We start from the raw sequence: 16,995 nt of genomic DNA on the forward strand, positions 1-16,995 counted from the left end.
CCACTGTTTCACACGCTGTTATAGCCTCGGTTTTGGAAGATGTATGTCCCTGGGTTCAGATACATGTGCTACAAACAAATCCCACCTTAAACCCTAACCAAAACCATGTATAGCCTAACCAAGATCACTTTATTCTTGGAGCTTTTGGGGGTATCTATAAGCTCTTTTAGGTGTGACACGAGCTGCTAGCTTAAACTAACTTCACTGAGTCCTTTCAACTTCTGAAACCAAACCTCAGCTCTCTTGAAATCTTGCTTCTTTTCAGTTTAATTCTCTGTGTCTTTGTGTCTCTTTCTCTTTCTTTCTATCTCTCTATCTCTGCAGCCTTTGTTTTGAGCTGTGTCTTCCCCCAACGGCCTCTCAGTGGTGATGTATCAGTGAGTAGTCTCCACTCTGGAGGGGAGGCTTTCTTCTCCTGTCTGACTGGCTACCAGCTGCAGGGCCCCAGTGTGCTCACCTGCCGCAATGCTAGCACCCCCTACTGGAGTGGTAAAGAACCACACTGCCAAGGTAAGGTCACCTCAACCAGGACCAAGCACAATCAAAAGCACATCCTCAGTATCCACAGCCCATAGATACGAAGGACAACCAAACAATTTCAAATAATTATAAAGATATCAGTGTATTTGAAAATGCCTTTACAAATGTTTCTAATTATCTGTGGTCATTTACAGATTAATGATACATGTATTCTATCTGCACTCGGATTGTATTGTATTAATCAATGTTACATGTAACATGTTGTTATTGAAGAAAGCAAGAAGGAAGAATGAATTCATACAAGCACAAAATATTTAAATGTATTCCCTTTAAGGATTAAACCATTTGTAATCTACATAGCACATATATTATATTTATTGTGATATTTGCTAATAATTAATTTCATTTTTAATAATAATTATTCATGCATTTTGTTATGGCAATCCCTTTAGCTTAACATAATACATATAATAAATCATGTTATTAGGTAGGTGGTGATTGTTCAGTGGATAAGACACATGCCTTTGGTGTGAGAGACCCGGGTTCAATCCCCCACTGTGACTCCTCCAATGTGTCCCTAAGCAAGACACTTAACCCCTAGTTGCTCCAGAGGCGTGCGACCTCTGACAGCAATTGTAAATCACTTTGGATAAAAGTGTCAGCTACATGTAGATGCAAACTACATGATGTGATATTATAATAATACAGATATTACTTAAAGCAAGTGATGAATATACATTATTTATAAATGTATTAATTAAACCAATATATGTATATATTACTTATTGTGTATATAATATAATAATGCATCTAATATAATAATACATATTAGAAATAATATATCATACATTCATACGTACATACATACATAATGCATATATTATTTATAATACTAATAGTAAATAGATGGATAATTAAAACCAGTATTTCTTTACAATGTCAGTATCCATTACTGTGAGCAAAATAAGCTAATTGTGAGCAAATTATTAGCATTAGCATTGTTATTGTTAAAAAGCATGTATTACTTCAAGTTGTATTAATCACAGAGATTATTACAAATTAATTATTTATAAGCAGAAATGAAATTACACTATTAGAATTATCGTTATTATTAGAAACAATTTCAACATATTCCATTGCATCTGATTAATAATGTGTCCTCAAACTACATAATGAAAACGAATAATAATTTATAAACAGAAATGTAACTATACAGTGATAGTGCTACAATTATTATTAGTATTAGCATCACATCTAAAATAGTAATACCGGTACACATATACATTAAACTACATAGTAAAAGCTAATTATTAACCTAAATAAAATTATTCATATGTAGAAATTTATGAAACAATGAAACCTATATATTTTTTAATATAAATAGCAATAGCGTTATTATTTTTGTACTTCAAAACTACTACTAAATCATTGTGCATTAGATCTTAATAATACATTATTTAAACAATGCAATACATGTAATATTTATAACAGAAATGTATTAGAAATCTTTTTTTTAAAAGTAAATATTAGCATTATCATCAGTATTAGCATAACTATTGTCACCATTACTTAGAATAAGCATTTTGTATTGTTATTAAACTCTGCTTTTGTTAGGACATAATGGAGTTTTACTTTTACTTTTCAGTATTGGTTTTCTGAATATGCGTCAGCCATTCTCTGACAGCCTTTCCCACAATTCCCATCAACAATCACAGCATTTTGTGTTATTTTTTAGAGGACTTTCTATCTATTTTGCATAGATAGATAGATTTTGCATGACGGGTATAGAAACAGACAAACCTGGACTCTCCCAGGAGTGTGTGGATGGTGAATTATTTTTTTTCTGTCTTTGTAGCGATGAGGCTGGCTGATGAATAATAAGTGACCATTTTACTCTTGACCACTCTGATCGACTTTGATTCACAGCACAGGGAATGTTTCTCTGAAAGCAATTTCAAAGATGGAGTTTGTGCATCTGTATCTCTGCCATCTTGATTGTGTGTGTGTGTGGGTGTGTGCGAGCGTGTGCATGTGTGTGTGTATGTGTGCGTGCGTGCATGCATGCGTGTGCACGTGTGTGTGTCAGAGCATAAAAATAAAGGTGTATCGAGGTGTGATTACTGAAGTCTGGGCAGGATGCCACTGGGTTTACTCTTCCTGCTCTGTTTTAATTAAGATTTGTCTGCATGAGTAACCTTGACCTGATCAGCTGGGAAACAACACGCACGCACACACGCACCTTACTTACTATAGATGCAGAAGGATTTTCTGTGTGTTGATAAATCTGATTATATCTCTTATTTCTTTCTCACATAATATCTTGGCTCCCTCCGTGCTCTTAAAGTTATAATCAAAAGTGATGGGTGGCTGATAAATCTGTAATTTACGATCCACTTTCTGTCCTGTCTGATCCAAGACACTACCATGTCTTTGGTAGTATTTCTGGGAATTTGGGGACATTAAATTTAAAAGGAGTGTAGATTCTGTGATTACACACATATTGCATGTGTTGATTTTTAAATACCAATTTTGCTTTAAAGGTCTGTTATACCTCACCTGAGAGAACAAGCTTACTTTAGAGGCAGCTTTATATCAAATCCTACTGTTGTATATTTCATTGTAGTTGAGTGAGAAGCCTCCCTGTTTTCTGACCTGCTTCAATGTCTTCCCAGCTATGTATTTGTAATTTGATTTGGTGGAAGTAAAGTAAAAAGGTGACCCCAATTTTATGGAGATTTTAAAATCCTATGTGTTACAGTCCTTTACGAATGCAATAATGAGAAATTAACAGGATCATGTCCTTTCTGGCCTAGTTACTTCCTGTTTGTGCTGACACTAGACTTTAATTTAGGCAAACAACATTAATCTGTGGTCAGTAGGTTCATGGAGATGTGATGTTCTCAGTGCCAGTTTGTGCATTTGGTTGACTTTCAGTGTATTTTGAATAAGAAAAATGATGTGTCCTCTCTCAGCTGCCTGTGGTGGTTTGATCCGGAACGTCACAGTCGGTCGGATCGTCTCTCCTGGTTTTCCCAGCAACTACAGCAACAATCTGACCTGCCACTGGCTGCTGGAGGCCCCTGAGGGCCAGAGACTGCACATCCACTTTGAGAAGGTAGCGCTGGCTGAGGATGATGATCGGTAAGCAGGACTTTCAGCTTTTGTGTGAGGATGGTTGAACATTATAAACATGCAACCTTGTGTATTAAACTTGCAGTGAAATTTTGATCATTTCATTTTTCAGCATGGAAGCATTTATGAAATTTAAATCTTCATCTAAAGTGACCGTGCGTGAAATTAGAAAAACATCTGACTTTGACCCTCCCAGTGCAGTATCATCAGAAATACAATTTAAAGGTACTGTGTGGAATTTCTGACCATTAGTAGCGCTATAGAGCTCTCTTTTCATGAATGGGTCTCTCCTTCATTCTGGCACATGCACAAGAAAGCACATGCAATAGGCACAGGGGTGATTTCACTCTACCGATGAGAGTAATGCACCAAGAAAAATAGCAATGAACCAGCAAAGACAGGGAAGATGACTGCAAACTAGTAAACATGGATATAAATAATGCAGGATTTAAAAATATAAAAAAAAAAAAAAATCTAATTTCAGATGTGTATTTTAGTGTGCACTGAATGTGAACTTAACGTTTTTTTTGTTTACAAGAAATCTCCAGATGGAAGCTTGAAAATATAGCATGTTTGTGCAGCAAAAACATAGTTTTATAACCCAGTTTTCACATATATTTTTTCATTGATAATCATTTCAAATATAATCATATATTCAGTACATAGAAAATATATATGAATTCATGGAGTTTTGTAAAAAAAGACTAATTTAAGCTCAGTTATTTTACTTGGGTAGCCTGTTCACAGTGACCAACAACCAAGAGATAGATAGATAGATAGAGCAGAGAAGCTGTGGGAAATGATCTGCAGTGAACGGTTTCAGTGGAGATACCCACACTAGAATCTAATTCTTTCCTTTTAAACATGAAAACCAGGCTCAGTTGGTCTATATCAGATAATGTCAGACATATGAGCTAGTCACAGGCAAATGTAACTACTGTCTCATCATTTGTGTCCTGTGATATATTACCCTCCTTTTTACTTGTGCACGTTCCTTCACTTATGTTCAATCATCTGGCCTCACATGCTTCGTACCTTCTGCTTTGTCCCTGTAAGAACATTATTTCTGAGGACTCTACAGGGTAACAACTGGCTGTCAGTGCAGCTTATAGCAGGGACAGTAGACTGTCATTTTAGCAGCATGGGGCTCTCATTACAGAGGACTGAAAGGAAGAGTCGCAAGGGGGAAATTAGCTGAATAATCCATTTTGTATACCAGCCAATAGCTGATCTCGCCTGCTCTTACACTCCTGCTACAAATATAGTCCTCAGAGATATAAGGAGACATCCGGACAGATCTGAGGAAACTGAAAAGATCAGAAAGAAGTGATGACATGGGGAAGATACATAATTGGCAAGTGTAAAAGCTGAGGTCTGCTCGCTTTTCAAAGAAGAATTCTTTGGAAGGATCCATCTGATTTTTGGTCATACTTACTACTTAAATTACTTTTCATAATTGATCATAATTTAGGCAATTAGGTTACCACGCTTGATCAAATAAAAATCACCATTGATAGAAACCAGATCAAGAAATTTATCAGAGTTATTAAAGTCTGCTCATGGAACGGTTTTGGTAACTCTCAAATAAGACAGAAAGTAACTAATATCTAGATTTACTAGATGCACTATTTGTTTAAAATAAAGTGACACAGATGGCAATCGGGTGTATATATAACAGATTTCACACAATATATTTTGTAGAAGCGCTTACAAGAGAGTCTTGTTGATGATGAACGCAACAATGAAGTGACATATGATGGCAGGTTGACACAGAGGAGTTCTCAAGTGAGCACCCTCCTTCCTGGATGCTTTATTGATGAGCCCACAATGCCTATGGACAGTGCAACAGTGAATTCTGGCATCCCAGAAACAACCCCTCTGCATCGTCTTGGCCTGCCACTTCTGGGCACAGCAGGGGTCTTAGCTCTCATGCAAAGCCACTGGATGCTTCTCTCTGCTGCCTAAAGGCAACTTTGATGGCTAAGCACAGGCTCTGGCCTCTGATTCCCAGGTCTCTGAGCAATCTGGTAGTAGCAGAATCCTCTGCCCCCCACATCCACAGGATGGACCAGTATTTCCAGCCAATTCTAAGGTTGGACAGGTTTGTGCAGGTTTGGTCAGCGTGTTCACGAGAGAACGACAGAGCATTACAAAGCATATAAGCCTAACCAATAAGCCTAGCCATTAAATAAAAAAATAAAGCAAGTAAATCCCGACTTTTAAACAGCGGCTTTTCTGCACACATAGCCTGTTTATAAGAGCAGTATTCAGTAGTTACAAAACGTTACATTAATGCCACTCTCTCCTGACAAGTCCAAGCATCAGTGACAGCAGCTGCCGGAGTTTCTTTCTGTAAGTTTCACGTCGCTGTGCTGCTTCAGCAGATGCTTCAATAAATCAGATGTACAAATTTTTGCGGTTGAAAGCTTTTAGCTGGTCGCAGTATCTGCCCAACACTGCTAGTGATGCACAGATGACAGTTATCCACGGATTGGGTAGGCCGGGTCATAAAAATTAACATTCTAATTAATGTTGGATCGCCATTAATGGACAGATAGCTTTACTTGATGTTAGTACAATAACTACAAACTATCAGCTACCTAATATTAACTAATGGTAATCAATAAAATAATAATGCTAATATCAAAAGCATAACTAGCAAAGAAAGGACAACAAAACTCAAACTGAAATACTCTGCCCGTCCTCATGATGTGGGAGAACATGGTGCAGCCCAATTGTCCATCTACCCTATTCAAACAGATCCAATTCAGCTGGATGTCCCTTTGTCAGCTAAGCAGAGACCCCCAGCAGCAACTCCCCAGGAACTGGTAACTCAAGAAAAAAGTATATTGAAGTATATATATGTAGTTTTTCAGTGAAATCACTCATTAATTAATCAAATTTTTACTGCCTTATTGTCAATCAATCGGCTGTAACCTCACTTAGAAATGAACACACTTCAATTTTCTCTGTTGCTTGGAACATCTGTTTTTAATGGGAAGGTATTGGGTCGGAACGTACCCTGTGCGCGCTCCCAAGCCTCTTTCAGACTACAGAACAACACTGCAGCTAACGACATGTAGTCCACTGACAAATTAAAACAAGATGCTCCCAGTACAACACAGACTCCTACACAAACTCCAGTAAGGATAAAAACAACAATAAAGTTTTATTTGCTGTAGCCTGTCAGACGAGATTCAGATGATGTTGAGTGAAAATAGTGAACATCAGAAAGGCTGGAATCATGGAGAGAGGCACTTGCTAATGTCATGTGGTGCAAAGTTTTATCACCAGCAGTTACTATCCTGTGTACCACCAGTATTATGTCAAAGTGTTGATTTAGCTTGCAAGAAAGGATGTAACAGTACAAAGTAAATGTGGAGAGATTTGTTTATACTAGCCTTGATGCAAGGCAGGAGCAGCCAGCTACATTAGCTCGGACTTGCGCTGTTTGCTTCGTAACGTTCAATTTAGATTCAGTGTGGTTTTACAAATACTCAGGTACACAGCTTCTCCACCTCTCTGTCACTGTAACTTATGTGACCCGCATAATTTACAATAATGCAACATAACAGCGCAGGACAACACCACACCCATCCACTACAATAATATTACTTACTGAGGTCTAACTGTTATGAAGTGTGACAACAATCTCATTATAAGATTAAGTGTAGCTCACCAACTCTTTTCGTTATCATCCAATACGTTTAGCTCTGCTGACATTGCTGAGCCTCTGGTGAAAGATACACAAATAGTATTAGTTACCGAAAAGCAGCAGGTGAGATAACGCTGATGTAGCATGTCGGCTAAATGTAGTCACTGTAATGTTATCATTTAATGAGCATGGATTACTCCAACGTCAAGCTGATAAAAATATTACTGTAACATTGCAGTGGGAGTTTACCCAAGTTTCCAGCATATTGTGTGAAGCTGTCTCCCTGTCACGCTGTCTTATTTTCTGGGAGTATTGTGCCAATATGCCGGCTCGTTGCGCTTTATGAGCCAAGAACGTTGAAGTAACAACGTAAGTCTGAACATGTCTGGAGAAAATCCACAGATGGCATGCTGGTGTTTCCACGTTTATGGCGGGATCTCTGTATGAAAGTGGTAGTGTTTCGGATTATGCTCGCTCATAAGTCCAAGCCTCTGGTTCAAGCACACGCATGAGCACACACCTGGTTGCAGTCCAAAAACTGCACTGCTAGTGGCCTCTGAAAACTACATATTACTGCTTTAATTTATAAGTATAATTAGCACTATTAGCATTTATATTTTTGAAAGCATTTTTGCTTTTCTGGGGCGGTGCAGTGGTGCAGTGGGTAGCACTATCACCTCACAGCCGGAAGGTCGTGGGTTCAAACCCCGGCCTTTCTGTGTGGAGTTTGCGTGTTCTCCCCGTGTCTGCATGGGTTCTCTCTGAGTGCTCCAGCTTCCTCCCACCATCCAAAGACATGCAGGCTAGGTTAATTGATGTCTCTAAAACTCTCCTTAGATGTGAGTGTGACTGGTTGTGTGGCCCTGCAATGGACTGGCAACCTGTCCAGGGTGTACCTGATTGGCTCCAGCCCCCTGCAACCCTGTATGCAGGATAAGTGGTTGACAATGGATGAATGCATTTTTTCCCTCACCTGCATAAAACCTTTGCACAGTACTGTATGTATGTTGAAAACACATGAAAAAGTACATTTTGCATACATGTAACTTTACTACTTTAAAATTACTGACAGTAGCCTTTCTAACCATCAAAATAAATTGTTAAAGAAAACACTCACACAGCAACATCACACACAAGAAGGAAATCACCTGTAAGCTAGAGATGTGACCTATGACCAGTTCATCTTAGTTTAAAATAATGCTGCGCAGTGAGCTGATCCACTTAGACCATGCCCTACAGGTCGTTTAAAAAGGCCCTTTTGTATTCAACGCATACAATTGTTTTCAGCTGAACTGGGAAGGAAACAAGACTGTTCACCACTTCAGATATATAAACCAAACAGAAGAACTGTTTCACATTCAGCATATTACAGTCAGTGTGAATGGAAACATAAAGAATAAATGTAAATATAGATTTTATTTTGACATAAAGGCCCTGTTGCTCTCTGTTACATTCTCTGTCTTCTTGCTACCTGAGAAGCATAATTTAAGCCATCAAAGGCAGAGCAGGGAGAGATCAGTGCAGACCTCCATGGGGAGCCATGAAGGAACAGAGCGACAGGTGGAGGCTGCTGCTGGTGGAGGGCTGTGACATGCAGAGTATGACACTGAGTCTGACTGCTTAAATAAACCTCCTACTGCAGATGACAATACACCATGAAGCATCAGCTGGGTCACAGTTGTCTGCTTTGTACATACATGTATGGTATGGGACAGTATAGTACGTTACCCATAAAGAGTAAATAGAACTGGAGAGATGGCGCTTCCTTGTGGGGCCCCAGTGTTGGAAATAATAGGGGATGACACTGCATCATTTACTCTAACACACTGTGATCTATCAGTCAAAAGGACTATAACCATCTGATAGGTTAGGGTCCCCATGATTACCTGCAGATTGATTTCTTATTTTCCTGTCCTATAAATTTGATTCAATTTCATATATGGCACTAATCCATAACAAAATTATCTCATTGCACTTTTCATATAGACCAGGGACCCAGCAATTCTGTCATTGTGTGTACTGCTATAAGTTTTTCAATTCAATTTAATTTATATAGCGCCAAATCACAACAACAGTTATCTCTGAGCGCTTTTCATAAAAGAGCAGGTCTAGACCGTACTCTGTGATGATATTTACAGAAACCCAACAGTTCCCACCAAGAGCAGCACTAAGCGACAGAGGCAAGGAAAAACTTCCTTTTAAGAGGCAGTAACCTCGAGCAGAACATTGGCTCAGGGTGGGCGGCCATCTGCCTCAACCGGTTGGGGTTGAAGGAGAGAGAGAGAGAGAGGCGGGGGGGCAAGAGAGTAACAGAGAGAAAGAGGGAGGGGGATGGAAGAAGAGAAAGAGGGGAGGGAGGCAGCCTACACAATATACACACAGAGGTACAGACAGTAAAGGTGATGTTGCTATAGCCTGAATGAAAAAATGGTACAGATATTTATGGTAGTGTTAATGATAATAATCACAAAAATAACAATAGGACTAGTAACAATAATTGGAACAGAGGGTGTCGAGCAGGAACATGGGGGCAGCAGGTGACCCGCAACCACAGACCCAGACTCCACAGCTCCAGAGCCAGAAAACCTGCAGGAAGTGATAGGAGGAGAGGGACGAGAAAGCACAAGACTAACAGAAAGGGGAGAAGTTGTGTTAGTAACATGCAATAATGGGATGAGGTTGCATACAGAGGGAGAGAAAGAAGAGGAGAGAGGAGCTCAGTGCATCATGGGAAATCCCCTGGCAGTCTAGGCCTATAGCAGCATAACTAAGGGATGGTTCAGGACTCACCTGAGCCAGCCCTAACTATAAGCTTTATCAAAGAGGAAAGTCTTAAGCCTACTCTTAAATGTGGAGATGGTGTCTGCCTCCTGAACCCAAACTGGAACCTGGTTCCACAGGAGAGGAGCTTGATAGCTGAACGCTCTGGCTCCCAGTCTACTTTTGGAGACTGAAACCACAAGTAACCCTACATTCTGGGAGCACAGTGCTCTGGTGGGGTAGTAAGATACTATGAGCTCTTTAAGATAAGATGGTGCCTGACCATTAAGAGCTTTGTATGTGAGAAGAAGGATTTTAAATTCTATTCTGGATTTTACAGGAAGCCAATACAGAGAAGCTAAGACAGGAGAAATATGATCTCTTTTCCTGGTTCCTGTCAGAACACGTGCTGCAGCATTCTGAATCAGCTGAAGAGTCTTAATTGTTTTTTTTTCGAGCAGCCTGATAATAAGGAATTGCAGTAATCCAGCCTAGAAGTAACAAATGCATGGACTAGTTTTTCTGCATCATTTTTAGACAGGATATTCCTGATTTTCGCAATATTACGTAGGTGAAGAAGGCGGTCCTTGAAATTTGCTTAATGTGAGACTTAAACGACATGTCCTGATCAAAGATAACTCCAAGATTCCTCACAGTGGTGCTGGAGGCCAGGGCGATGCCATCCAGGGAAACTATATCTTTAGATAATGCGACACGGAGGTGCTTAGGCCCCAGAACAATAACTTTTTTATATATATAGTTTTATCTGACTTTAACATTAGAAAATTACAGGTCATCCAGGTTTTAACATCCTGAAGGCAGATTTGAAGTTTAGCTAACTGATGAGTTTCATCTGGTTTGATCGATAGATATAACTGAGTATCATCTGCATAACAATGAAAGTTTATGGAGTGTTTCCTGATAATATTGCCTAAAGCAAGCATATATAAAGTGAAGAGGATTGGTCCGAGCACAGATCCTTGTAGACTAACTTTGGCGTGCATGGAGCTAACTCATTGTTAACATGTACAAACTGAAATCGATCTGATAAATAAGACTTAAACCAGCTTAGAGCGGTTCCTTTAATGCCAATTAAATGTTCCAGTCTCTGTAATAGGATCTGATGGTCAATGGTATCAAATGCAGCACTAAGATCTAATAAAACCAGTACAGAGACAAGTCCTTTGTCTGATGCAATTAGGAGGTCGTTAGTAATTTTCACCAGTGCTGTCTCTGTGCTATGATGAGCTCTAAATCCTGACTGAAAATCCTCAAATAAACTATTGCTCTGTAGAAAGTCACACAGCTGTTAAACAACTGCTTTCTCCAGGATCTTAGAGAGAAATGGAAGGTTAGATATAGGTCTATAGTTGGCTAAAACATCCGGATCAAGTTTGGGCTTTTTCAGAAGAGGTTTAATTACAGCTACTTTAAAGTACTGTGGTACATAGCCTGTTGATAAAGACAGATTGATCATATCTAGTATAGAAGCGCTGACTAAGGGTAAAACATCTTTAAGCAACCTAGTCGGGATGGGGTCTAAGAGGCAGGTTGATGGTTTAGATGAAGAAATTATTGAAGTTAGTCTGTAAAGATTGAGTGAAGCAAAACAGTCTAAACATGTATCTGGTTTTACAGCTGTTTCTAAGGTTCCTGAGTTTAGAGATAAGTCGGTGCCAGCTGAGGGCAGGTCTTGGTGAATTTTGTTTCTAATAGTTAGAATTTTATCATTAAAGAAGGTCATGAAGTCATAACTACTAAGAGCTATGGGAATACTTGGCTCAATAGAGCTGTGGCTCTATAAGTTATCCTTCACTTTCCTTTCTATCTTATATTTATGTTGACACCTATTGAATTTCCTAATTTCCTTTTGTAAAACTCTAGCCTGTGTGCTATCACCCTGCTGAAAGCTTTGCTTTAAAAAAAAAATCTTTCATGTAAAATCTTTTTACATTTTGTTGGTATAAAATTGTCTACACAAAAATAGTATATAGTCTTACCACAATCCACTGATTCATCATTTCATATCTGGATGGTTCTCAAATAAGGCTTTCTGGTTTTAAGCGGCTGTTCATTCAGAGGGTCTGAGTCATTTTGGCTAACCCCTATACGAATCTTTTATGTTGCCAAAGCGAGTGTCCTCTCAAGTTTCCTCTCTCCTCTAGTGGAACACATAAAATAGTGGGGAAAGTGAGCCCGTACATGTTTTTATGGAACATCCAGTGAAATCCTGAAAATTTGGGGGTATCAGGTATATTACATCTGCAGCAGCTCAGGTGTTTGCCTTCAGATGAATATAAACAACAGTAATGAATAACTGTCCAAACTCTGGAGGGAGGTAGAAAGGTCTATAAGACGAGGACAGAAGCTCAATAGTGTATAGTTTTTGCACCATCTCTTGTTTACATTGATACATACACCACCAGCTTTCATCGCGATCATGATCCATTCTCATAGGATCACCTAACACTGCGACTCGAAGCGAGGAAATAGAAATTGTATAATTTTGTGAAGTTTCATTAAAACACAGCAGGCCTCACACACGACTGAAGCCCGTTTGCCCTTAGTTGCTTGAGGAGGAAACATGGATCAGCATCAGAGGTGACCCGCCTCCCATTGACCTGGACCCTCCATCGTACCCGTGCACATTGACCTCTCTCTTGGCGATGTATTCACTCCTCTCCTACATTCCCTTTGGTAGTTCCTGCACCCACTGCCACAGTTGTTCCCAGCTGTAGCAAAAAACACCAGTGACTGTACTGGTCAGCTCAGCTGTGGAAGCGTGCTCTCCCATCACCATGTGGTTAAACTGTTGTCTTGTTTACAATGAGTCTGATCATCTGATGGCTTGTGAATCATGGTGCAATCACACAATGCCAGTAGTGGGAAGAACTCCTTGTGTTATTCTGACTTGGGAGTCTTTTTCAGGATGGTTACCCCCACACCCACCATATAGTCTCACAATTTAAATAGTCAGTTGGAGCAGTTCAGCAACAAGTGAATCCAGATTCAAACAAACATGTATAGCTACTTTTAAAATGATCAATAAATACATTTTCAATTGCATGAGTTGTCAGAATCTGTTAATATCTGATTTTATTTAATGTATCTGTCAGTGATGTAGGATCTGCATCCATTTTGCCAGTGTTGTATATTTTTTACAGTAGGAGTGGGAGACATCGTCATCATCAGAAATTCCCAAAATCTCAGACTCATAATTACGACTAGGAGGCTGATAGGGAGGTTTTTCCAATTCGGCTACTCTTACTTATAATTTGTAAACCATGGTAACTCACTTTCAACTGCCTACATGCGCTTGGTTCGAGAGAAGGGAGAGCCCCGGACTGAGATTACTCCTACTGGGCCTGCTGGTGGGGCTAGAGGGAGGGTCATGGGGTCATGCCAACATGAATGTCACAAAATTTCATAGTGTTCGATAACTATGTTTAGAAATATGCTGCTTTGTACCAGCTGCTGATAGACAGACAGATCTTTCACTTCAAGATTCACTCTTAACATTTTCCAGTAATGAACATAAACTTCCATTTTATTGTAATTGCCAGGTTTTTAAAATACTCTCAACTGTTTATCCAGTAACAAGTCTATACATTGATACCTGTTTGTCCATTTTGGCGTTTTGAGACTTTTGGGTAAATTGCCATAGGAGGAGGAAAATTACTAACTTCATCTATTTTATAATGAAGATCTAAGAGCTGGGCCTCTGCTTGTTTGTGCAGCTTTATGAAACTTGTGCTACATTTTGTTAATTTTCTTTGTAACTTGGTGGATCCCATGTAGAAAGTAGAAAGTACAAGGTATATTTATTTATCATTTTACATCAAGGTTGTAACTGTTGCTAATGTCATGGTGCATCACAGCTGAGTAAATGTAGAAGAAATAACTACTGGAATGTTTAGCACCTACTTTTTATTTTCATTTTGCACATCTGGTTTGGATGGATTGTTCAAATGTTTTATTCGTATTTTTTAAAAAACATTTGTAATAATTTTTTGTGCATTATGATAGCTTCTCTTTCACAATAGGAGACCTATTATACTGCATTTCCAGTCCAATATTATAGTTCTGTGACTCCTGTAGGCAGCTTTGCATCATTCAAAGTCCAAAAAAATAACTTTCTATCTTACACTGGCCCTTCATGTAGGCCTTCATTTCAGTCTCTGTTTGCTCCTGTCTCTTTAAGGCCCCCCCCTCACAGCTGTCTTCTGATTGGCCAAGACCTGAAGCATGTTGCTGTGCGGAGCAAATGACCATATATGGAATACCGGCTTCGCCTAGCTCCGTGTGTCACAGCCGTTGGTAGAAAAAGCTGTTAAAAACAGAGCGTTCAGAACAGGAGGAAATCTGAGGTTTTGGCTCACAGGGATTTCTTTTAATACTTTAACTTTAATTTGAAGCTTTGGCCATGTTTAACATGAACATCCAATATTGTAACATTGTAGATAACTCATAAAATATGGAAAAGCATAATAGGTCTTCTTTAAAACTACATTGTGGAACTTTTGTCTCTTCTTCTGGCAGTGAGAGTAATTACACACCTGTTGTTTGCAACAGCTGTGGTCTGTGTCAGGCTTCATCCAACTAGAGGAATGATCACTGACCGTCCGCCACGCACCAGGTCGCTCCCGTGACCTCCTCTCCCTCACCCTGTACAGTGCAGCGCCCCGCTCCCTCTCCGGTAGACCTACTATGAGTTGTGTTGCCAGTGGAAAAGGCACACTGGTCAGTCAGTGATCGTTCCCTCTGGGAACCCGAACCTTTTACTCCGTGTAACAGTTCATGTTTGCTGTGTCACTGTTGCTGTGTCCATTTTGGTTTTAAAACAGAAAAACAAAACTGATGTCTTTTTTTGTTTTAAAACGGAAAAGGAAAAACAACTTGATTTTTTGGTCTTTCCAATTCGGTTTCGAAACCAAATAATCGAGGAACGCACCAAGAACCAAGAACAAACACCCTTTTTAAGAAATCTTCAAAGCAGTAAAACCTCTCTGCTGATATGGTAGTATCCCCTTCAGACTGACATGACACAGAACTGGATGGGACAAAAAGGTGGAAACAGAAACCAACTGAAAACACTTGTGATCAGGCAGAATCCACACACATATCAACTTCAGCACCTCTGATAAAGTGCACCTCACAGTCCCAAATAGAGCAAGGTTCCTCTTCAGATTTTGCAAAACTCTACCAGCTCTGTGCCCCTTGGCAACAAACTGTCTGGCAACATATGCCAGTGTCGCATCAGCTGGGTGTAATTCGCGCAGCAAGTCGACATTATCAGACATTATCACATTTTAATATTGCGACATCACGTGGCCCGATATCTCGTCAAACTCCTTTTAGTTAGTAATCATGTTAAATGAATGCTGCTAAATGATTCTTTGTTCACTTTCTTCCAGGGTGCTGATCAAGAATGGCAACAGCATTGACGCAGCAGCCCTGTATGATTCATACGAGGTGGAGTATCTGCCCAATGAAGGTCTACTCAGCGCATCTAGGCATCTTTTCATTGAGCTGACCACAGACGCTACAGGCACATCCACTGGCATTGCCATCAGGTATCAAGGTATGCATCAGAGCTGTGATTAAATGAAGTACAGGACGTGGTGACATGATGTTTCTCATGCTAAGATCATGTGGGCTTTTGCTTGATGTCACAAATTGTAAATATTTGGAGAAAAAACAGCTTAGCATCAGTCAGAACCTGGAGACGATGCTGAAACAAATGTCATGGCAAGTGTTTCAATCGCCACAGAAAGATGGGGGAAGAGAGCCGGGATTAGGACTAAGCTAACGCAGCTTGGACCCAAGGCTATTCCATTACCCAACCTACTTCTGGCTGTCCAATCTCAGGAAAGGTACAAAGTAAAATATAGATTTATTTATCATTTTACAACACAGCACTGTATAATGAGATGAAGTTGTAGTTCCAAGTCATATAAATAAAATGAATGAAATAACACTCAGCAGTGGGAAATCCGAGACTGTTTTTTTAAGCACAAGAGTAAGTAAAAAGTAAGAAGAGGGGAGGTGGACTCTTTATACATCAATGATAGTTGGTGCTCAAACACATTTAAAGTTAATGGACAATGTTCCCTAGTGATTTTATTGTTAAGATGTCGACTTTACTATCTGCCCAGGGAGTTGCCCAGTGTTTTTGTTGCTGCTTTTTACATTCCCTCAGACTCAAATTTGAAAGAATGGATGTAGTCATCCTCTGGTGTTTCCACTGCCTGGTACAGCTCCACTTCACTTAACCTGACTCTATTAGCTTTTGGTACCAGGTACTTTTCTGTACTTCATTTTCCACTACAGATAGTACCCCCTGAACTTTTCCCATGCAAAACTGCCTGATGTCATTTTCAATGAGACAATGCGATGACCCCTTCACTTTTCCTGCAGTTGGGAAACAGCACACAGCTTTTCTTTCACTGACAAACTGCAACATACACTTTACATTAACTACTAAACTGCCAACTTGACTTTTAACCTTTTCCTCTGCTCTACTCATATTCGCTGTCACACAGAATGTTTCACTTAAATTTCATAAACAAGTCCACACCCACACCTGTAGAAACAATACCACCTCCCCATCCTCATTTTGGTTATCAGATCTTTTTTCCCTGCTGATTAAAAAAAGTCAACCCATTCACAAAAGACAGTTACGGTGTGGACAGATGAATCTACAGCAGTTCTACAGGACTGTTTTACTCAGGATAACAACATTAACTTTAAGGCGTATACACCATCAGTGACATCATAAATCAGCAAATGTGTTGATGATGTGGTGATCACTAAGACATTAAATTCAATGCCCAACTAAAAGGCCAGGATGCATGAAGAGGTGAGGGCTCTATCCAGAGCCAACACCAACAACACCCAAAATATGTGGCCGGCAATCAAAAACATCACAGGCTACAAAAGCAGGGGCCTGATAACATCCCTGGCTGTGA

The 16,995-nt window shown here is 39.6% G+C and overlaps 1 protein-coding gene across 3 annotated transcripts in view; it reads left to right on the top strand.

The window, feature by feature from the left end:
- The window catches only part of sez6b (seizure related 6 homolog b), a 225,338-nt gene that overhangs the window by 166,541 nt on the left and 41,802 nt on the right, over positions 1 to 16,995 (top strand). For all 3 annotated transcript variants that reach the window (XM_038694227.1, XM_038694228.1, XM_038694229.1), the window contains exons 5-7: positions 325 to 510; positions 3,453 to 3,621; positions 15,442 to 15,608. In XM_038694227.1, coding sequence (XP_038550155.1) covers positions 325 to 510; positions 3,453 to 3,621; positions 15,442 to 15,608 — 522 coding nt within the window. The remainder of the gene's footprint in view (positions 1 to 324; positions 511 to 3,452; positions 3,622 to 15,441; positions 15,609 to 16,995) is intronic.

Source organism: Micropterus salmoides, unplaced genomic scaffold (genome assembly GCF_014851395.1).
Source record: "Micropterus salmoides isolate LMB-PRFRI ecotype aquatic unplaced genomic scaffold, ASM1485139v1 Ms_hic_scaffold_3, whole genome shotgun sequence".
Classification (NCBI taxonomy): domain Eukaryota; kingdom Metazoa; phylum Chordata; class Actinopteri; order Centrarchiformes; family Centrarchidae; genus Micropterus; species Micropterus salmoides.